This window comes from Geospiza fortis, unplaced genomic scaffold (genome assembly GCF_000277835.1).
Source record: "Geospiza fortis unplaced genomic scaffold, GeoFor_1.0 scaffold197, whole genome shotgun sequence".
Classification (NCBI taxonomy): domain Eukaryota; kingdom Metazoa; phylum Chordata; class Aves; order Passeriformes; family Thraupidae; genus Geospiza; species Geospiza fortis.
In genome coordinates this window covers 809,416-832,468 of record NW_005054538.1, presented here as the reverse complement: position 1 = coordinate 832,468, position 23,053 = coordinate 809,416, and the positions used below count along the sequence as shown (strand labels likewise).

The 23,053-nt window shown below is 40.0% G+C and overlaps 1 protein-coding gene across 1 annotated transcript in view; it reads right to left on the bottom strand.

Annotated features, from left to right (window-relative positions):
• Nucleotides 1-1,910: 1,910 nt before the first annotated feature.
• LOC102032521 (calcium/calmodulin-dependent 3',5'-cyclic nucleotide phosphodiesterase 1C) overlaps nucleotides 1,911-23,053 on the bottom strand; it is a gene marked incomplete at its 3' end in the record, with an annotated part of 110,056 nt that continues 88,913 nt past the window's right edge. Inside the window, exons 3-7 of the mRNA XM_005429308.2 lie at nucleotides 10,424-10,537; nucleotides 9,408-9,590; nucleotides 7,105-7,171; nucleotides 3,819-3,935; nucleotides 1,911-2,051 (exon numbers count right to left, since the gene is read on the bottom strand). Of these exons, the coding sequence (XP_005429365.1) occupies nucleotides 1,911-2,051; nucleotides 3,819-3,935; nucleotides 7,105-7,171; nucleotides 9,408-9,590; nucleotides 10,424-10,537 (622 nt within the window). The remainder of the gene's footprint in view (nucleotides 2,052-3,818; nucleotides 3,936-7,104; nucleotides 7,172-9,407; nucleotides 9,591-10,423; nucleotides 10,538-23,053) is intronic.

Below are 23,053 nucleotides of genomic sequence, written 5' to 3'. Positions count from 1 at the left end.
AAGCAACAGTGATCAATTTAGTATCTCACAGGTGGTTTTGAGTAGGTAACTGTATTTGCTTCAATTCTGACCTAAGTGCTTTCTACTTCAGGCAAAATCAGAAGCGAGTGACACAATTTCCATCAGGATCAGCCTGTCTGAATCACCCCTTGAGACAGATAGCACCTAAGTCCTTCCAAATCTGCTTCTGATAAATAGCAGCATTTACTGCTCTAATTAATGTGTGACTGCAATTCACAAGTGTAATCTACATTCAACACAGGAAACTTATGATGTTAACAGGAGGCTGTGGAGCATGTGACTCCTCAAGGAAGAACATCCAGTTCTGGCTTCAGAATTGAAAGCAACATCTTTGCAGCAATCAAAGAACTGCAGAAATACAGATCATATGCACAAAACAGTTCCCAAGTGTGAGCAACTCTACAGTGGTTGAAACTAGCCTAAAAGACATAGCAAGTACTGCACTATGCCTTGTTAGCTTGTACCTCTCTCTCTTATACTCCATCACCCAGTAGACACTGGTGTCAGTATTTTGGGTTTGCTATTGAGCTGCACAGAAAAAGGTATCATCAGCAAACAAATATCACCACAAGTGTTGCTGACAGACAATTTTTATAGTGATATTTTTAGTTGGTCAAAGGTGTTCCTTGCATGAGAAAGTGTTAGAATTTGGTTAGATTGAGGCACTTGGTTTTTCCTTACCCGTTTTTTCAACAGTTCTAGATACAGAGTTTGTAACAACTGGGGAGTGTTCAAGAAGGCCTGAGCTGCAGTAAGAGCTTCAACATCTGCTGACCTGGGTTCATGTGTCTGCTCTGCAATACAAAGAGTCCATGACCCTGGAACTGCACACTGCTTAGTGAAAGGACCTCAGAGAAATGAAATGCAATAGAACAGAATTACATGTATTCAAGTACCAGCCACAAACAGAGCAATCACTGAATGGCCCTGGTATAACAGGAGATAACTGGTAAACATTTAACAGATTAACCTCCCTTTCACTGTCACTTTTGCCTCTACACTTCTGCCAGTGCAAGAGCAAGGGCAAATTAGATGCGTGGAAAAAAGTGAGGCAAATAAGTGGGGAAAAGATCTGCTCCACATAATCAGACTAAAGGTAATTTCATTCTTCTTTCTGGCTGCAGCAGTAGCCAGGAGAAAGAAGAATAGAATGAATACATAAGTATCCTTTGAACTTTCCCTGCTATTTATTCTCCCCCCAGCCATGTAGGCCAGCAACTTTCTGAGCCTCCAGCTAAATCCAAACTGCAATGGAATCACTTCACTCTGGAATCTATCTTCCTTCAATTTCTCTAGTCCATCCTCAAATGTATTTCTGTTGTTTGTCTTGAGAACCACTGTGGGAACTAAGTTTTTTTTATGCCCCTGTCCATTCCTGTCATTGTTGTCAGACTTCAGCTGTCTGTAGGTTTCTGTGCAAGCCAATTCAGATATTTTTGCTGTAGAGAAGTGGACTGAGGTCAGCATTTCCAGATCCCAGCACTTATTATGCTCAGATAAGTGGAATGAATTATCACTTGGATGTACTCTGTCCCTACCTTAAGTTAAGAAGAAAGCTTAGACAATACAATTCTTCATATTAGGTGAAATGAATCCCAGTAAATGTGTGTTGGCAAATTCACACAGAAGATCTGTGGCAGAGTGAAAAACCAAGCTTGGGTTTCTCATTCATCCTGTCATTCATCCTAACATAACTGTTAAATGAGTTATCAACAACTTCATTTACCCTCTGTTCCTAAATAATACAAAGTCTTTACCTTTTTTATTCCAGCCATATCAAATTAAATGTGTCTACAGTGTAAACAGCTTCCACTGTGCATTATCTCAATTAATAACCAGAAACTCTTGTAAACTCACTATATATTCAGGATGCCAAGTCTTTTACTTACCACAGTGCCTGTCTTGAAAAGGAGATAATGGACTGTCTGTGAGACATCTGCAGCATGCATTAGGTTGTGATAAGGATTTTTGTGTTTACTGTAGCCAGCCTCCAGAGCTTCCACAAAAGACACCAAGGCAGATATGGGAATCTAAGTAAAGCAGCACAGAATTAAAGAAAGGGAAAAAAAAAGCAACAAAGAAGCATCACCAAACAAACAAACAAAACCCCCCAAAAACTCCCAGCTTTAATGGCTAGCATTCAGACAGGAGTATTTTGATAATAGGTTCTCAAAGAGCCATGTGTACTTCACAAACAAAGTGCTAGAACATTTGAAATAGTCATTCAAGAGAGAGAGTGAATTCAGGTTACTACTTAAAATTGGTTTTCCCATCCATAATTACATTATACGTGACTCCTCACAAATAAATACACAAAATATATATATTATGAAATGTTGTCTGGAGCACACACAGAGTATGAAAAGTAACAGCAATCACTGGATTGATTGCCATGGAGAAATATTTTCAAATAGATTGCAAGCAACTGCCTGTTACCTTCATGACCAACTGGAATATATCTCTGCTTTACTATTCATATTTAAAATTTTCTAATGAAACACATGATATAGCAAATCCTAGACAGTCTAAGAGGACTATAATTTATCAGACCTCTGGGTTTTCACAGCAAAATCTAGCCTGCCCATCCAATGGGATTGCCATGTTTTTCTGCCTTCAAGAGTAACTGCAATTACCTGACAAAATGCAATTCAGGGGATTTCTAGAAAGGTATCTATGCAGGTGGTAACATATGTTACTGACAACATGGGTTCTCCAGTTTCCTCTGCTCAGACAGCAAATATATTCAACGCTAAAGTTTCCATATAAAAGATGACTGCTATTCTCCTCTTAGGTACATTTAAGCAGAGGATGCAGTTCTAAGCAGACATCTTGGTGTCTCATCAGGCATAGGCAGTTCCTGAAAAATCTAGGCATCTGTAAACTCTTTCCAGTCAAAGTGAGCTGGGAACCCCTCGGAAATGGACATGTCAGCAGTGGAAGGGATGACAGAGTATCTGCATGGGGCCAGTGGTCAAGAACTGGATGGCAATATTTCCTCTTCAAAGTTGGAGGAAACCTCTGTAACAATTACAAAATTATAGAATAGTTTGGGCTGGAAGGAACTTTGAAAAGTCACTTAGACAACCTGCCCTGCAATGAACAGGGACATGTTCCCTTATATCTAGTTTAAATCTACCCACTTTTAGTTTAAAATCATTAGCCCTTGTCCTATTGCAACAGGCCCTGCTATAAAGTTTTCTTCCATTTTTCTTATACGTCCCCTACAAGTACCAGAAGGCTGCAATAAACAATCCACAGAACCTTCTCTTCTCCAGGCTTAAAAACATCATTGACTCTGTTCCTCACAGGAAAGGTGCTCCAGCCCTCTGATAATTTCTGTGGCCCTCCTCTACAATGGCTCCAACAGTCCATGTCTTTCCTATGCTGAGAACTCCAGACCTGGATGATCTGGATGCAGTACTCCAAATGGGGTCTTAAGAGAGTTGACTTGGGAGTAGAATCACCTACTTTGGCCTGCTGGCCAATCTAATTGGAATGAATTTGAATTTGCTTTCATACTCTCCTGTTCTCTTTTGTGCCTATGAAGCTCAGGAAAATGACACCATCATTCTCAGAGGGCCAAATGTGGTATTTCCGATGGATTTCATTTAGAACCCCACCTAGTTCATGGCATGTCATTGCAATTGACAGTACTATTTAAATCACATCTGTTTTTGCTTATTAGGGAAAGTGCAATGTTCACAAATTCTTCAAAGATCACTAAAATTGCATTTTTAATTGAAAAAAGCAGGATGAAAGGGAAGTTGAAAAAAGATAGCCATCTTCTAACTACTGACCTTGAAACGATGGATCAGATCATAGCGTGTGAGAAGTTCATAGAAAATGAATTTCAGTGCATGATCCCCACTGGCATCATTTAGCGCAAATACATCAAAGGACCAGTTGTCTACATTCTGAAAGAGGAGGTAGAAAAGACAGTTAATATGGTTATCATTTTTACAGTATCATTCCATTTCTTCGCTTTCTCTCACAATTTGAGAATTCCAGTGGTGATGTAAAGGCATCATTTATTTTTCAATATATTCTTCATAATCCATTTAACCAATGAATATGTATCAGTATACTTATTAGTGCTGTGTGATTTATGTTTAAGAAGCTTCCATTAAGAACACATATGCTGTTTGTTTATTCTAAACACAGCAATTCTCTACACTGGAATTTAATCACCAAAAGATGAATCCTAAAAGGTAAAAATCCTTATTTGTTTTAGTACCTGAGACATTGAGATGGTCCTATTTGGGCTGATGTGATACACTAAGTGCTAACAATTATATAAAATTCTAACCTTTATAACAGAAGAATAAATATCTAATTCCAGTTGGGAAAGTTACAGTCAGCTGTAAATTACCTACTAGTGTTTCAGGCTGGTCAGTCAAGAGATCAAGGAGGGCAAGTTCACTTCTCAGCTCCTACATCTAAACTTTAAGGTCTAATCTTCTTGCAGAAGTTTGAGTGTGAATCTCAAATGTTAGGGAAGGCTGTGGGAGGTGACAGCATTCATTATCTAGCAAGAGATGAAGAGAAACGCTAATTCTTTCTAAATGCTCAGTTTCCTAGTTTTCTGTCTCTTCTTAACCTTTGGGGACTTGATATATAACTCAACAAGCAAATTCAGGGATAGATGTTATCCTGCTCATCCTTACTGGAAGGCACAACATTTTTGTAGCCACAGATAAGCAGAAGTCTATACTGCAGACATTGTGACTACAGGTTCTGTGTTCATTACCTGTATATTTGCTAGCCTAGAAAATATTCCTGTCATGGCATGGGCATCAAAAAAGGCTGAAAAATTCAATTCTAAACATGTAACTCCTTCAGCAGTAATTAATGTTAGACAGTGAAGTTCCGTCTCCAGCACTAGACTGATGAACAACAGATCACCACAGCGTACCCTGTAAACATGTCTCTATGAATGGTTTGTATAACCACTATTCAAATGAAAGACAAGGCTGATTGCCCTTTTATGGCAACCAGTCTTTTATCTTCACACCCATGTCACACAGAAAGGCAACAGATTACTGCAGTAGAAAAAATAGTATAAAATATATATAAAGAGAGAGGGATGCTGTGCACTAAATTAAAAAAAAAGCCTAACTTCTCATCCACTGAAAAAATGGGACAGATTATACATCTAGAACTTGTGCTGCTACAGCCTTCATTTTTTTGTAGAAATTGCAGTATTTCATTCTTTTTAAAACCAACATCTGTTGCAAAGCTGTGATACCACAGCTTTGAGTTATGAAGTGCAGATGTGCTCTTGACCACAGCAGCAAAAATGAGAATTTGTAGTTAAAAAATAAGCTTGTTTTGACTTCATTTCATCTCAATCCTTGTCCTTATTAGCATGACTCTGAGGAGAATGTTGATTATGGCAATCCAGAGCAGCTGAAGATGTGTGTGTGTGTGTGGTACACTCCTACACCCTTTTGCATGCTTAAATCATCAAGTCATTTTACAGAGCACACTGAGCAGTCAGGTCACTGTAAGGGTTTTTTAATTGACCTTACTGGACTGAAGCAAGCAACAAAATACACCATTTTCAATGGAGGAAATGGGACTGAGAGATTTCAGACGAAATATGATTTTTAAGACAGAAGACTTCACAGAATCATAGAATATGCTGAGTTGGAAAGGACCCACAAGGATTGTCAAGTCCACCTCCTGGTCCTTCACAGGACATCCCCAAGAGTCACACCATGTGCCTGAGAGCATCATCCAAACGCTTCTTGAACTCCATTAGGCTTGGTGCTGGGACTACTTTGCTAGGGAGACTGTTTTGGTTTCTTCAAAGTAACTCCCATTTCAACCAAATCCATTACCAACTCCAAAAACATCCAAACAAAGACATGTTCTCAAAACAATTTTGGAAAAAAATATATATTCTAGAGTGCACAGTGACCAGGCAGATGCTATTTCACTCTGAGGAAAATTAGTCAATGCCTTTGTTGTTATTGGTTTGTTTTAACTTATTCTAAGATGATCGCTTCTTTTTACAACCTAATCATTTGAAAAGATAGAAAAAATTGAGGAATTCTATAAGGCTTAAGTCGGTTGCGAGTAGGTGATGATTCTTCAACTGTCTTGTTACTGCGGAGGAACTCAGGAGAAGAGGTACCATTATAGATATCTTCTCTCATAAGATGCTATAGACTGTAGTTGCAATATAACAAAGAATTTATATCCCCTTTCAGGAGAGAAGCAAGTGAAGCTAGCACTAGTCAATACGCAGTTGGAAAAAGATGCGGGTGGATACTTTGATTCTGTATAGGAAGGGCATGTTTGATCATTCTTCTTGCAATTCCACCACATCTTTTGATGAGTTCTACTATTCAAAATGAAAAGGATAGCTTAACTGCAAATCTTTCAAGTGTGAAGAAATGCTGCAAGATGTCTTAATGAGTTTTATACTTAATACCCCTCTGTATTGCTCCACTATATCACCTTTTTTCACCATTGCATGACGTGGTTGAACCACATGCAACACGTAATCTGCAAAACTGCTGTGTAGGCAGCTAGTTGTCAACTTGTTTGTAGTCTTGATAATTCCTGCCTAAGTCAAGAATCTTGCCATTGTTCCATGGATTGAAGCACTGTTTATTTTTCAGACTACTTCTGACTGTTTTCACTCTGAAACCTCAAAACTCAAAGAAGGGTCCATTTTTATAAAGTGATTGTCACTTTGAAGACCTGAAGCTGAACAATGCAAGAAATTCCCTTCTCTCACAGCAACAGATCCTTTCCCTTCTCCATCTCTCTCCATCTGCATTTTCTTTCTTCCTTGTGAAATATGAGTGATTCCTAAATCTTCATTTTAATCACTGTAATCTAGAACAGAATTGCAACCTTCACAACCTGAAAATGACCACAGTCTTAAAGTTCATTCTTTCTTTTATTGAAAGGATAATTCCTTAGGCCAGTTAAATGATTAATGTATGTGAACTAACTGAATGTCAGAGAGAAAGAAAGACCAAGTATTAAGACTCCCCTTATCATGTCAAATATCACAGTATTATTTTTATGCTTTGTACAGACCCCCCTTCGACACCTTTTTATTGGGATTACCTTTAGCACTCCAATTACAGCTGGTGGGTAGCTCAAGCCGACCATATTTGAAGTACGCCTGTACATTCTACCAAGATTAAATAGATAAAGCAACACATAAATATAATTAAATGAAACAAAACAAACAATCAACAAAACTCATAAAACAACAGACAAGGAGACCTTGTTTACAGGAGACCTTGTTTAGCATAGAAAACCCTAACTGGAATATGGACCTTTTTTCCTTCCATTTTGTTTCTAACTTGACCAATATTCTGAATACTATTCTTATTGTACAGCTTAATTTGAGATTGTACACTCCCCAGTATCTCACAGCTTGGTTACTGAGCTGAACATGACAAAGAATTTGCCAGTACCAGGTCTTCATCAGATGGAAAGGCTACACTCAAATGAACAAAATGTTCCCCATTTTCCATTGCACATAACTTTACTGACCTTTCAGTTCCCTTAGTCCTTGCTGGCCCACATGCAAGCTAATTCTGAGTGTACTTCAGAAATAATTTGTATGAAATGAATCAACTTCAGTGTGATACAGCTGTTATTTTTGTCTGCATGTTTTCAAGATTAGTATAAAACCTTTTCAGTGTTTGCCATGTGTCTGTGTTTCAGGGAGTGAGAGAAAAAGAACAAGGCAATAATCAACATCTGTAACCATATTAAACAAAGTATGTTATGTACCAGAATTTAAACTTGATTATAAAGTATATTTTAAACAGATTATAAAGTATGTACAAGTTTTTCAAATTGTTTTCAGGACACACTGTGTTTAACAGGATTTGGGAAATGTAGAAACTCTGTCATAGCTAGAAGGTCTTTCCACAGGTCACCTTTTCTTTGCCCTAAAGCACTGTAGGACTAAAAGGAGATAATGGAAAGTTCTTTTCTCCCATCTGAATGATCCTGTGTAAAGCCTTCCTTCACTGCCGTTTGTCATATTCTGCACTCAGACCTGAAAAAAGTCATTCACCTTTGGAGACTTATATTCGCCCATTCCCAAATCACAGAATCTCTTATCCCTTCCTTTCTCTAGTCTGAAACTCCATAGCATTCTCTTAAGAGACAATTGAGGCAGAACCCCTTTCCCATAGCTCAGGAGAGTCACAACCCTCTTCCAGTGCCATATTATATCTGAACACTTCCTTCTTTGGGTCACAGCGATCCAGGTCAGCTGGAAAACAGCCCACTGAGCCAGCTTTCTGCATTTACTTCCTTGTTGAGCAAATGCCCCACAGAATGAGGGTTAATTCACAAGTAGCCTGTCAAACCTTGGAGAAATCTGTCCCAAGGAGAAATCAGAGGTTTAGTCTTACTACAGTTTGCTGCTACTCTTGACACATGTACAGTAACTTTAGCGCACAAAAATATTGGCTATAGTCATGACAAAGGAGTCTTCTGTGAGTCTGTGTGGATTGTGGTCCACTGTCTGATACGCATAACCTCCTGCACAGAGGGCTGTTAGGCTGTCACTGCAATTGTGATCAACAGTGAAAGGTGTTCTACTCTTCCACTCCTGACTTGAATTTTGCTGTTACAAAATTACACCAGAGATATGAGAGCTGCTGTCTTTCAGGGTGTCCAAAGAATGCTGACAGTTTCACATATGCCAGCCCTTCTCCTGGCTTAAACAAAGAAGGTCACTGAAGAGTGGTTACTTGACAGGAAAAGGTAAGATTAGGAATCCCAATTGAAATGAATAAATGTTTTAAATCGTTAAAAAAGTAAAATCAGTTTTAGCAACAGGTTGTGATGTAAATCACAAGAGGGAAGACTTAGAGAACTCAATGGCTTTTTTGAAATCCTCTCTAAGCTCCAGAATTTTCACATCAGTTTTGATCTATGGTTAGCTCCAGTAATAATATGGTAAAGAACTTTGTTCTGTATCTTAGAACTTTTTCATAAGAAATACTAGACCACAGAAGTACATGGAAGAAAGGGAGAGTTTGATCTGTCCAAATTTTAAATGCTGTCACTCCTGATCTAGGACTATGCAGAAGTGTATATTGTCTGTCAAAATTATACCGTGTGCTATTACATCTGTACTATAGTAAGAACAGAGGACTAGGTACTGTTTCAGTTTGCAGTCTTTTACTAAATCACATGTTTTTAGGTGTTACCCAGATCTATGTAGAAATATTAACAGAAGCACATTAAAGTGTTCTTCATTCAGCAGTCTTCCACTAGTCCTCTGAGGTCTTTTGGCCTAAGGTACTCCTTTCCACCTCCTGTCATTGTGCCATGACATACTATAGGTGAAACCTGAAGTACCTGGGTAGATAGTGGAAAGCAATTACATAACGCTTCACCTTTCCACAAATATCCCAGCTTGCACTGCATGGACAATACTCCTGAACCGGGGTTTTTCCTCAGTCCTTTTAAGCATCATTCCCATTTGCCGTGTGAAGGTAGAAGCCAACCAGTCACGGACCTCTGAGGGCACAGAGTCAGACTGGATACCACTGAGTTCATCTTCTGTGTCCAGTAAACGCCTAGAAAGATGAGGAAACAGAAGGGTAAACAGAGTTCCTTAGAGAGCACTACAACATTATTTAAAAAGAAACTCATATATATTCTAATTAAAGCAGCTGTTAAAAGTCCTTGATTCATCAGCCCTAATAAAAGTACAATTAGTACAACTCTTCAACTGTTTGTTTATTCTCTTACATACTTACATTTCAGATTGTGGAATTTGCTACTAGGCTGAGAAACAAGGCGTATCGGCCTTCTGAAGCAAAACTACATGATCCTCTAATATCTTTACATCTTCAGCTCATCATATTTCTGAACTTTCCACCTTTCAAAGGTAATTTATGGTAATTTCTGGGAATTTCTAACATCTGAGTTAGTAACATACAGTCCTCTCCTCTCCCATTCTGGTCATCTGTGCTGACTCTAGAAGTGCATTAATCACTGGGTAAATGGCATGTAACCAAGAGGGGGGAGCTCCTCTGCAATATCTTGCCAGTCTACCTCTGTTCATGAGTAATTTTTTTTTAATTTCAAAGACATCATACAAGTGAAAAATTTAACATTGTTCAGAAGAAATAGTTGAGTCTGCTCAGGCTGCAAAAACTATGAAAGCATTTCTCTAAGAAAAAGTGTATTACAGTTATGTTTGGTTTTGATCTCCTTCCCTTTTCCAGGAAACTAAAGAACTTTTTAAATGAAGGACTGAAGATCTCTTCTAAGCAGAATACAATATTCTAATGATTAAAACCATATTGTCTACAAGTAATAAATCTTGGCTCTACCAACTTTCACAACTGGCATGTAAATTACAACTGGTGCTAGATATGAGTGCTGATGCTTGTAGTAAGCTCACCTAGTTTCATCAATGTATACTGACTCAAGAACAGTCGCTGCATATTCCAAATTCTTCTTTAGATCTACAACTGAAGCTTCCCCTCTCTCCAATTGCTTTACCAAAGACCGTAATCTAAGGAAAGGAAAACAAAAATCTGATTAGTATAAAGCAAAATAGGTTTAAAGTGAGTGTCAGTTCCCAGGATGAGACCTCGCATACACCTTGACAGGTGAGAACTTTTGGAGGTCTACAAGATTCTGAAGTTTTTTTCATGTTGATACATGAAGTCAACAAAAATTACTTTTCAAAGATCAGTGACAATGATGCCAGGTAAATATACATAATTCCATGGGTTATCACAGAATCAAACAAACATAGAATGATAGAATATGATAAGTTGGAAGGGACCCATCAGTATCACTGAGTCCAGCCTCTGACACTACACAGGACACCCCAAGAATCACAACATATGCCTGAGAGCATTGCCCAAAGGCTTCTGAACTCAGACTCCTTGAGTTCTGTCACTAGTCATGAGAGGGAAGAGATCAGTATCCGCCCCTTCACTTCCCCTCAAGTGATTGTTGAAGACTGCAGTGTTTCCTCTTAGTCTTCTCTTCTCCAGTCTGAACAGATCATGTGGTCTCAGTCACTCTTTGTAAGGCTTCCCCTCCAGATCTTTCACCATACTTGTGGCTTTCCTATGGACACTTTCTAACAGTATAATATCTTATATTGTGGTGTGCAAAACTGCACATAGTACTCAAGGTGAGGCCATACCAGTGCAGAGCAGGGCGGGTCAACCACTTCCATTAATCAGCTGTCTGTTCCCTACTCAAAACTGAAATAAGTAAAAATAGAAATTGCTTTAAATTTAACACAGGAGCTAAGAGAGGACAATTTCAATTCAGCCACAAGAAGGAACTTCTTGAATAGTAGCTGTTAATAAATTACTCTTATTCCTAATGATTGACATACACATGCAAAACTCTATTAGAGTATACTTAGAAACACTATTGTAGAAATACAATACAAGGTTAGGAAATGCTATGATTTTCATTAGATCAAGCAGCCAACATATATCTCATGTATATTAAACAGTACTCACTACTTTCACATTTGAACAGTAAGCATTGCTTCATATGCCTCCTGTTTCTTCATTCCACGTATAGGGAGTCTGCAGTTATGACCACTTAACTAGCTACCAGAAACACTGTACGCAAACCACAGCAGTCAATTTTATAGAAAGAACATGACCTTTGGTTCTTCCTGACTTTTACTTAATTGATAAAAGTAATTGGTAGCTTTATGCTGCAACTCATTCAAAACTCATGTTCAATAATAGCACCGTGAGTAATCATTGCTTCTTGGAACCAATATTCTTCAATGCAGATTATGCAAAGTATTATGTGCATCAATCATTTAGAAAAACAGAAGTACTGTTGTTTCTCACACCATCATGTGAAAAAATTACACTGTCTTTGTCTTACCATCCATTATCTTTAACTATTGCTGATTCATTGAATCATTATTCATTGAGCAGCTACTCCAAATTAATTGTATTAAATAAGAGCCTGGTGCTAGTTTGCCTTTAATGTATCTGTTTTGTTTTTTTTTTTAAATAATCCTAAATGGACTGAAGAGAATCCAGGAAAATTTATTACCTGAAAAATTCTGCTTCAAGGTGGCTGAAATAATTTTGAAATTCAATCAAATTCACCTGTGGCACTTAGGAACACAGTTAAGTGAGAGCTTGGCAGTGCTGGGTTAACAGTTGGACTCAATGATCTTAGCAGTCAACTCTAAGATCAACTCATTTGTGATAACATTCCTTTGAGAGGCAGATCAAATAGCTTTAAAAAAAAGGTAAAAACAACAACAAACTTTATAAATTAACAAAATAGTTATCAGAAATAGACCTGACTGCAAACCCTTCCTTCTGATCTTCAGCACATTCCTCGCTCTCCTCTGGAAAGCCACCATAATTACTGGTAAGAAATTCTTACTAAGTTTGAGAAGCAGCGAACCATATCAAAGAATTCCTACATAGAAATAGGCATGCATCTGCCATCTCATTATAATTGACAAGCTTGATAAACTGGATATTCTGAGAGTCATATCAGAGTTAAAGAGCATGTGCAGACTATCTAAGCACATAGATGGTCTGACAGATGCCCTGCAACAGTATCTGTCTGCCTGTTGGGATGTAAAAAACTGTAAAGCAAATACACAGAATATTTAACACTGTCCAAAAGTGCAGAGTACTGTCCTGCTACTGAGAACTCTAAAGGGTGTGCACTCCTCCAATATGTAAACACCTCCCTCATTCTCAGGTTCTGAACTTTGGGAACTGAATGAGCAAATATAAGCGATTAAAAGGATTGGTCATGGTTTGTTGGGTTTTTTTTGGTTTTTTTTTTTTTTTTGTTTTTTTTTTTTTTTTTTGTTTTTTTTTTTTTTTTTTGTTTTTTTTTTTTTTTTTTGTTTTTTTTTTTTTTTTTTGTTTTTTAATTCAAGTCAACTGCTTCACCTAGCACAAACCTTTTATAGAAATCAGATACACAGATGCTGATGGAAGTCACTGGGGGTGAATAGCAATGATAAACCACCTGTCTGTCATATACTTCCTCAGGAAAGTGTGCACTGCCTTCTCCCACTAGTGAAAGAAATGAGCCAGGAGATTATCTTAGGTGGTCATTGTGGCTTCAGAAGGCTAAGATGAGGTAAGATGAGTCATTCCACTGAATAAATGTGAGAGCTGAACAAGGATAAATTTCAGATGTAGGAGAGAAAGAAAGGCTGCTGTATTCTTTTTTCACAACCAGCAATCTTCTAATCAGTATTTACCAAAGCATGCCTTCCTGTTGGCAGACTAGTCCTTTTTGAGATATTAGTGTGAATTAATTTTTCAAGGAAACTGTTCAAACACAATATAGTCACTGAATTTGTTGACAATGACATCCAAAGACAACAAACTATATCTTCCAGAATTAAGCATTTTCAAACCACTGTTGCCTTTTATAAAAAAACAACATCCATTATAACACATCAGATACAAATCTAACGATTTTTAATTTGCATCTTTAAAAATAGGTACCTGAAAGAAACTGTCAATAAATATATTTAATATACAATAAATAGATAATATATTATACATATAATAAAACCATACACAATAAGATCACCTGCTCTGGACTTAGGAGAGCAGACTTTGGTGTCTTTGGGGACCCGTGTCATAGATTACCTTGTGGTAGAGCCCTGGCGAGCAGAGTGGCACAAGAATACTGGCTAATATTCAAGGATCTCTTCCTCCAAGCTCAGGAACAATGCATTTTAACAAGAGAATATGGGGCAAAAATGCCAAGAGGCATCCATACATGGATAAGGAGCTGCTGAGCACCTCAGAGATAAAAAAGAAGTTTACTGAAGGTAGAAGCAAAGACAAGCTAAAGCCCAGTTAGAATTGAGTCTAGCCAGAGATGTCAAAGAAAATAGAAAGAGCTTCTATAGCTATCGTGATAACAAAAAAATGACTAGGGATAATGTGAGCCCTCTCTAGCAGGAAGTGGGAGACCTGGCTACCTGGATAGGCCTGTAATATGGAGAAGACTGAGATTCTAAATGAATTTTATGCCTCAGTCTTCTACAGCAAGTGCTCCAGACACCCTGCCCAAGTCATGAAAGGAAAATGCAAAGACTGCGAGAGTGAAGAGCCTAAGCCCACTGTAGGAGGGAATCAAGTTCAAGACCATCTAAGGAACCAGAATGTGCACAAGTCTATGGGATCTAATGAGATTCGTCCATGGGTCCTAAGGGTAGACGAAGTTACTAAGCTATTATCCACCATATTTGAGAAACTGGGGCAGTCAGGTGAAATTCTTGATGACTGTGTGTTGATTTGGCACAGCCTGGTTTTTGGTAGTGGGTAGGGCACTACAGGGGTAGTTTCTGTGAGAAGCTGCTAGAAGCTTCCACTGTGTCTCACACACCTAGAAAGCCAGATCATATTGCAATACTAGAAACTAAAAATAGAGGTTTTAGTTTCACAGAAAATTCTTCAAGGATAAATCTCTAACAGCTTTGAAGATGGACATGCTGCTGGCCCAATTAGAGAGGTTGTTACCGCCCCTGTGAAAGTGTATAAGAAGAAAATAAAAATAGTACACAAGCAGTTTTTATTTCCAGGCGTGGCGAAGTGCCACCCGGGGCCATCCTGGCACAGCCAGTGGTGATGCGCTGCTGCAGCCACCACCATCTTGGTGTGGCCCCAGAGAGCCTTGCCTGCCTGGCTGCCCCTAGCCAGCCATGACGCAGACAGATGGGAAGGGGCAGCACTGGCGGCTTCTCCTTCCCAGTGCCCCACATGAGGAGAGGCATTAAATAGCACCAGTGCCACAGCAGCCACCACTGCCCACAGGATGGTGGCGGGGTCGCCTAGCCAGCAGCAGAAAGACAACAAGCATCTCCTCAACACAGAACCTAGATGAGATCGACCTCTCGGCACTGCAAGATCTTGCAAGATCTTTGAATTAGTGGAACATGTTGCCAATGGTACCTACAAGCAGCAGGTTTTTTTCCAGTCACAGACAAGGAGGAAGTGAGGACATGTTAGAGAAAACAACATGGCAATACTAAGTTCAGTGGAAGACAAGGGAGGGGGAGGAGGCGCTTCAAGCATTGGAGATGAAATTCCACTGCAGGCTGTGGTGAGGACTATGGCAAAACAAACCGTCCCCTTGTAGTACATGAAGTCCATGGGAGATGCAGAGATACACTTGCAGCCTGTGGGAGAAGTGCTCATGTTGGAGCGAGTGGATGTCAGAGAAGGCTATGATCCTGTGGGAGATCTGAATAGAGATACAGGGCCCCTGTTTCCAGAGATAGTGAGGGGCCTTGCTTCCAAACTAGAGTAGCTTAGAAGACTGCACCCCGTGGATGAGTGACCCACGCTACAACAGTTTTCTGGAAGAGTATTTGCCCGTAGGAGGGACCTCATGGCATAGCAGAGGAAAGACTCCTCTCTCTGAGCAAACAGAAGAAGATCTCATGTAACAAACTGACCAAAACCCCATAGCCTGTCTCTCTGCACTGTCAGTGGGAAAGAGGGAGGGAACTGGGGGAAATGATCTCTTATATCCTCCCCTGACTGTGTTAATAATAAATTTACCTTATAACTTTAAATTTGAGCCCATTTTGCCCTTAGAGTGTTTTTCTTCCAATCCTTATCTCAACTCATGAGCCCTTTGTTAATTTTTATTTCCTCTATCCTCTACTGAACTGCAACAGAAGAGAGTGAGCAAAATACTTTTGTAGGTGCCTGTCATCTGGCCAGTATCAAACCATGACAGACTGAAAAAAAAGGGAAATATAACCTCCATTTTTTAAAAGGGGAAAGTGGAAGACCCAAGGAACTACAGACAATTCAGTCTCACATCTGTACCAGGCAAGATCAAGGAGCATATTTTCCTGGAAACCATGTTGGTGAACAAAGAGATGACTGGTGATAACCAGCATGGCTTCATTAAGGGGAAATCATGCCTGACAAGTTTGATGGCTTTCTATTACAGAGCTACAGAGTTGGTGGATAGGGGCAAAGCAATTGACATTGTTTACCTGGACTTGTGCAAAGTACTCAACACTGTCCTGCATGACTTGCTTGTCTCTAAACAGGAGAGACATGTATTTGATGGATGGACCACTCAGTGCATAAAGACTTAGCTGGATGGCTGCACCCACACAGTGGTGTGGTAATGGCTCATTGTCCACATGGAAACCAGTGACAAGTGGTGTCCCTCAGGAACTGGTGTTGGGGCTGACACTGTTCAACATCTTTGTTGGCAACATGGACAGTGAGATTGGTGCACCCTCAGCAAGTTCACTGATGACACCAAGCTCTGCACACCACAAGTGGCAGTGCAGTCAATATGATGGAGGGAAGGAATAATGCCATCCAGAAAGACGTCAACAGGCTTGAGAGGTTGGCCAATGCAAACCTCATGAAGTTCAATAAAGCAAAGTGAAAGGTCCTACATCTGTGTTGGGGCAATCACAGGAGCATCTATAGGCTGGGCAGAGAAGTGATTGAGAGCAGTTCTGTGAAGAAGGACTTGGCTGTGACAGGTGATGAAAAACTCAACATGAGCCAGCAGTGTGTGCTCACAGCCTAGAAAGTCAATCGAATCCTGGGCTGCACCAAAAGGAGCACAGCCAGCAGGTCAAGGGAAGTGATTCTCCCTGTACCCTGCTTTTGTGAAACACCACCTGGAATACTGCATACAGTTCCAGTGCCCCCAACATAAGAAGGGCATGGAACTGTTGGGACAAGTCCAGAGGAGGGCCACAAAGTTGATTAAGGGATCAGAGTCCTTCCTGTATGAAGGCAGGCTCAGAAAGTCAAGGCTGTTCAGCCTGAAGAAGAGAAGACGGCATAGAGACCTCATAGCAACCTTCCATTATCTGAAGGGGACCTACAGAAAAGCTGGAGAGGGACGCTCCATCAGGAACTCTAGAGATAGAACAAGGAGTAACATATTCAAAGGGGGAAATTTGGGTTAGATATACAGAATAAATTCTTTATTGTGAGAGTGGTGAGGTACTGGAACAGGTTGTCCAGAGAAGTTGTGGATGCTCCATACTTGAAAACATTAAGAGTGCAGGATGGGGCTCTGAGCAACCTGTTCTCGGGGAAGAAGTCCATGCTTATGGAAGAGGACTTGAAACTTGTTCTGGTTCCAGCAAGGACAGGGATGATTTTTGCAGTAAGCAAGAGGGAACATGGCTAGAACCTGGAGGGTATTCTGTATCACCTCACATCATTACCAGTGGAAAAGGGAGACTCCTACAGGGTTAAGAGGTCTTTTCTGGTCTTTTATGTGGCTGCAGTTGGGTCTGGCTCTGCATTGAGCATTTTGCATGTGAATCTCTCTCTTTTGTACACTTCTGTTTTTAGTATTGTTGCTGTTATGTTTGTGTTCTTATCTAACTGCTGTTTCCAGTAAATTGTTCTTATCTTAACCCATAGCCTTTACTTTTTGTACCTCCAATTCTCCTGTCCAACCTGCCACAGAGGGCAGAGGGAAGGTGAGGTGGGGAAGCAAAAGGAGCAGCAATGTGGTTTGCAGGGTCTCAGTAGACACCTACTTTAGAACTATCATTCCAGTTTCTCTCAAGAGACAGTACACACCACAAGGTAACCTATGCTTTTACCTGCATGATCACAGAGAGGACATGAGGAAGTGGGATGGAAAACTCACCTCTGTCTCAGCAGCACAGGTGTGTGAGTTGAGAAGAAGGCCAACCACCACAGAAAATTCTTCAAGGATAAATGCTGCTCCAGTTTACAGTGGGCTAATTGACAGACACAACGGAAGGGCTGAATGTTATTTCTGATCCTCTTGAAGAGGATATTTAAAGTTAATATTTACAAGACATGAACAATGACTACTATGACTAGAACTAGAGGGGCTGTGCCTCCAGCAGGAGGAAAGGGACAATCTGATCTATTGGACTATGTGGATCTGATGGCTTTGTGCATCAGAAGACCTGCAAGAGTATAAGGCTTTAGTTGATGCTGGCACACAATGTACCCTGATGCCATCAAGATCTATAGAGGCAGAGTCTATTTCTATTTCTGGGGTGACAGCTGACAGGATAGGAGCTGAAACAAACCTGACTGGGAATGAATGGCAAAAACACTCCAATTCTGATTGGCCAAGAGGTTCTGAGTGTCCTTGGCATAGATTAACTCAAGAGAGGGTATTTCAAGGATCCAAAAGGGCATTGTTGGGATTTTGGGGTAACTCTTCTCTAGATAGATAAAATTAGCTGAATACTTTGCCTGGTTTCTCAGAGGACCTTCTGCTGTGGGATGGATGATGATCAAAGAACAACAACAACTGATCACTAACACAACTGTGCACCGACAGTACCACACAAACCAGGACTCTGTCACCCCCATCCATGAGATGATTCATAAACTGGAGAGCAACCGTTTAATATCCCTATATGGACAGCGCATAAGTCCAATGGAGAGAGGAGGCTGACAGTAGACTAATCATGGCCTGAACAAAGTCACATCACCTCTGAGTGCTGCTGTGGACATGCTGGAGCTTCAGTACAAACTGGAGTCCAAGGCAGTAAAGTGGTGCCACCACTGATATTTTGCTAATGCATTTTTCTCCATTCCTTTAGCAAGTTTGTTTTCACCTGAAGGGATGTTGACTACACATGGATTCAGCTGTCCAAAGGGAGGAAATACAGCTTCACTATTTGCCATGGACTGATTCAGACTGCACTGGAAAAGGGTGAGGCTCCAGAACAGTGGAGTACATCATGTGGGGCAAAACAGCTGAGGAAGTTTTGAGAAAGGGGAGAAAATCCATATCCCCCTGAAGGCTGGTATTGCCATAAAGCAAAGTCAAGGGACCTGCCCAAGAATATCAGTTTTTAGGGATAAAATGGCATATCATCAGATTCCTATGGATGTGGTCAAGAAAATTGCAGCTATGTCCCCACCAACCTGCTAAAAGTAAAGACAAGTTTTCCTCAGTGCTGTGGATTTTTGGAGAATCCATGTTCTGAATTACATTCAGATCATAAGCCCTCTCTATCAAGTGACTGGGAAGAAGAATGGTTTCAAATAGGGTCCTTAACAACAATAACCTTTTAAACAAATAAACAGGAGACTGTTCATGCAGTAGCCATGGAGTCAGGAATACAAAAGAAGCAAAGCCTACTACACCCCTGCCAAAAAAGAGATACTGGCAGCTTATGAAGGGGTTCAAGCTGCTTAAGAAGTGATTGGCACCAGCTCCTCTTGGCACCCTGACAGCCACTGCTGTGCTGGATATTCAAAAGGAAAGTCCCTTCCACACATCATGCCTCTTTTGCTACATGAGTAAGTGGATCACATTGATCACATGACAAGCTTGAATAGGAAAACCTAGTCACCCAGGGATCTTGGAAATCTTCATGAATTGGCCTGAGGGAAAAATTTTGAACTATCTGCAGAGGACGAGAAGGAAAAGATGTCATCTGCTAAGGGGGCCACACCATATAATCAACCACCTGAAAAAGAAAAGTGATACATCCTCTTAACTGACAGTTCCTGCTGTATTGTAGGGATACATAAAAAATTAAAAGCTGTATGGAGTCCTATGCAGTGAGTCACAAAAGCTATTAAGGAACAAGGTGGATCAAGTTAGGTTGCAGAGCTGAAGGTCGTCTAGCTGCATTTTACTGATATGACTGAAAGAGATAAATGGCCAGTGCTCTACTCCAACACTGACTTGTTGACAGTAGCAAATGCTCTCTGTGTAGTTAGACCTATGGAAAGAAAGACGCATTGGCAGCACAGAGGGAAACTAATCTGGGCTGCTGAAATGTGGCAGCACATCACTGCAGAGGTAGAGAACTTGGCTGTAAAAGTACGTCATGGAGATGCACAAACATCCAACAGTCGGGCTACTGAAGAACACCACAACAATGGATAGGTGGATCAAGCTGCTAAGATTAAAGTGTCTCAGGTGGATCTGGATTGACAGCATAAGTGTGAATTATTTCTGGCTTAGTGGGCCCATGACACCTTAAGCCATTAAGGAAGACATGCAACATACAGGTGGGCTCATGTTTGAGCTGTGGACAGAAACACAGCCACCGTCTCCCAGGTTATCCTCAACTGTAAAACATACACTGCAATCAAGCAGGCTGTGAGAGACTGGAAAGATTGACGTCTCAGGACGTTTTGGGATGCATGCAGAGGAGAAGGGACAGGTTGGGCCTTGTCTTGGCGAAGCAGCACACTGCCCTGCATACACCACCCCGTTAGAACCAGTATCCCAGCTTGGCAGAGCCTGCCAATCCCTGGCACAATGCTCCACATCCACCCCATGAGCCTTTAACCCAGTTTCTGAGTGGTCAAATGACCAGAAGTCCCACTTGGGGGAAAGGCCCAGGAAGGTCAAGAGGTATTTAAGGCTGAACAAGAGGCCCTCTAATTGTCTAGAACTTACTTCATTCTTAGAAATTCTGTCTGAACACCGTTGGAACCCAGGAGTTGGTAGCTATATATATGTGCTTTTCTAGGTCTTCTTTGTCTTTCTTTCTCTTTTTTCTTTGTCTTCTAATTCTCTCTTCTTGAAATATTGTAACTTAACATCAGATAAACATAGTATTTGCTGAACTGAATGGGCCAAGTTAATGCTTTGAGAAATGTTTTGTGTTGACTGGATGCCAGTTCCCTGGTTTTCTTAAGTTTGCTAGTTCCCTGATTTTTGTAAGTTTGCTAGTAAAGTCTTTTGTGTTGTTTTGACCCCTTGAGAATATCTTGTCAGTATTCCTCCTGTGCATCCAGAGTACATGAAGCCTCTTCAAAAGTCCCATCTACCAAGTTGACTGGGGCCTTACACAGGCCAAATGGGTAAAGCCTCTGTGATATGGGGGACAGTGGTTGAAATATAAATATGGGGAGGCCTGGCTGATGGATTGCATCACACTCCTGCAAACCCACAAGGTGGGCACTGCAAGGCCATTGTTCTTACAATGGTGGAAGAAACCACTGGACCTGGATGGCTGGAGATGTGCCCTGTGCCTCACACCACTGCTGGGATCACCATATTGAGCCTTGAAAAAGAAGTCCTGTAGCAACATGGCACCCCAGAAAGAACTGAGTCAGATAACCAGACTCATCTTAAAAATCACCTCATAGACACCTAGGCCAAAGAGCATGGTATGAAGAGGGCATTTCATATTCCCTAACACAAACCAGCCTCTGTAAAAATTGAACGGTACGATGGATTGTTGGAAACCACATTGAAAGCAATGGGTGGTGAGATCTTCAAACATAAACTCAGCTCTGGACTCAGAGGAACTATATTGAACAATATACTAAACAATTACTCCATTGCAGACAAAGCTGCAACAAAACACAAAACTCTAAAATGAAATACATTAAATGGTTTATCTTTTTGTATTTTCACAAATGTCCCCAGAATAGCAGCAGAGTTGTTTGCTCCTGGATTAGCCAATCATCCTAGCAGGACCATGTATCTAATACTGATAGAAATACCAAGCATGACTTCAAATACCAGAGGGATTCCCATTGTACTGAAACTCCTTCTTTCAGAGTAAAGGACATTTTATAACCATAGTTACATCTCTTATGTAACTGCAATGTGATTGAGAGATGTGACGGGGAGTAAATGTGCATTGGTTTCCAAGGCATAGTGGAACTAACTGAGGGCAGAAAGAGAGAAAGAGAGAAAGAGAGAAAGAAAGAAAGAAAGAAAGAAAGAAAGAAAGAAAGAAAGAAAGAAAGAAAGAAAGAAAGAAAGAAAGAAAGAAAGAAAGAAAGAAAGAAAGAAAGAAAGAAAGAAAGAAAGAAAGAAAGAAAGAAAGAAAGAAAGAAAGAAAGAAAGAAAGAAAGAAAGAAAGAAAGAAAGAAAGAAAGAAAGAAAGAAAGAAAGAAAGAAAGAAAGAAAGAAAGAAAGAAAGAAAGAAAGAAAGAAAGAAAGAAAGAAAGAAAGAAAGAAAGAAAGAAAGAAAGAAAGAAAGAAAGAAAGAAAGAAAATAAAGTGGTGTTCTTTTTCCTAAAGGACCACTCTAATATCACCCACATAGAACAAATATAGTTGGCTCAGGACTTAAGTCCAAATTTGAAAAATAGGTTGTAACAGAATATGTAGATCCATCAAAAACCATTTTGTCTAAAAGGGAAAATATCTCAAAAGGATGGCTCGTTACTCTAACTCCGGTTTGCCTACATGGTGCTAAGAATCCTCATTAGTATTGTTAAAGTACTAGATAATTTAGGTAAGTTTTACTAAATAAGTTTTATTAGTGATGGTTGCATTTTGATGTCTTCTAAGTTTCATTTCACAGACTGTTCTTGTTAGTTTGAGTAAAGGTCTAACAAAATTTTTTATGAAAAAGAGTACGGAAGAATACCAAGTGAACAGTTCCTCCTTTTAAAGTAGGTCCAAGGATCGAGTTTTCTCCATCTAGAAATATTCTTTGAGAGTATAACATGGTAATGGGACAGAAGAGTCACTGTTCTTCACCACATCGTGTTTGCACATTTTTATCTTGTTAAGTTTTAGGATATTTATGTTCCTATATAGCTTTCTAATTTTTTTGCCAGCAATATTTTAAGATGTTAATATTTTTTCTCTAGTTGCCACAGTGGATGGGAAAGATTCCTCTCTCAATTTAGTTTTGGCAGCTTACATAGGATTTAATATGATTATGGAATCAAGTTTTTGTACTTCTTCCTATCTCCTCAGAGCAGTTTAAAATTACTATACCAAGGGAAGCATGTGTAGTAACAGTAAGAGATGTGTAAAGCTTAATTTTGCAGAAGAAAGGGTTGAACAGTTGGTGGCCTCTGTAAGGAGGGAGAAAAGGGGCTGACAGATGAGCTGAAGTGGCAGTTGTAAAGTTCCAGCTGTAGGTGAAGAAGATATAAGTGGTTAAGAGAAGAAGAAGAATTTTGGGGTTGAGAACCACTGAAGGGTTTGATAAAGCTGAAAACTTATTCAGTCTGATCTCAGGATCCTGACTGATGATAGGCTGAAGAGGTTGGAATGGCTTGAGTGCCGTTATACTTTGTCTCCCACTCTTGAGGCAATCCAAACTATTATTTAGTAGAATATTTAT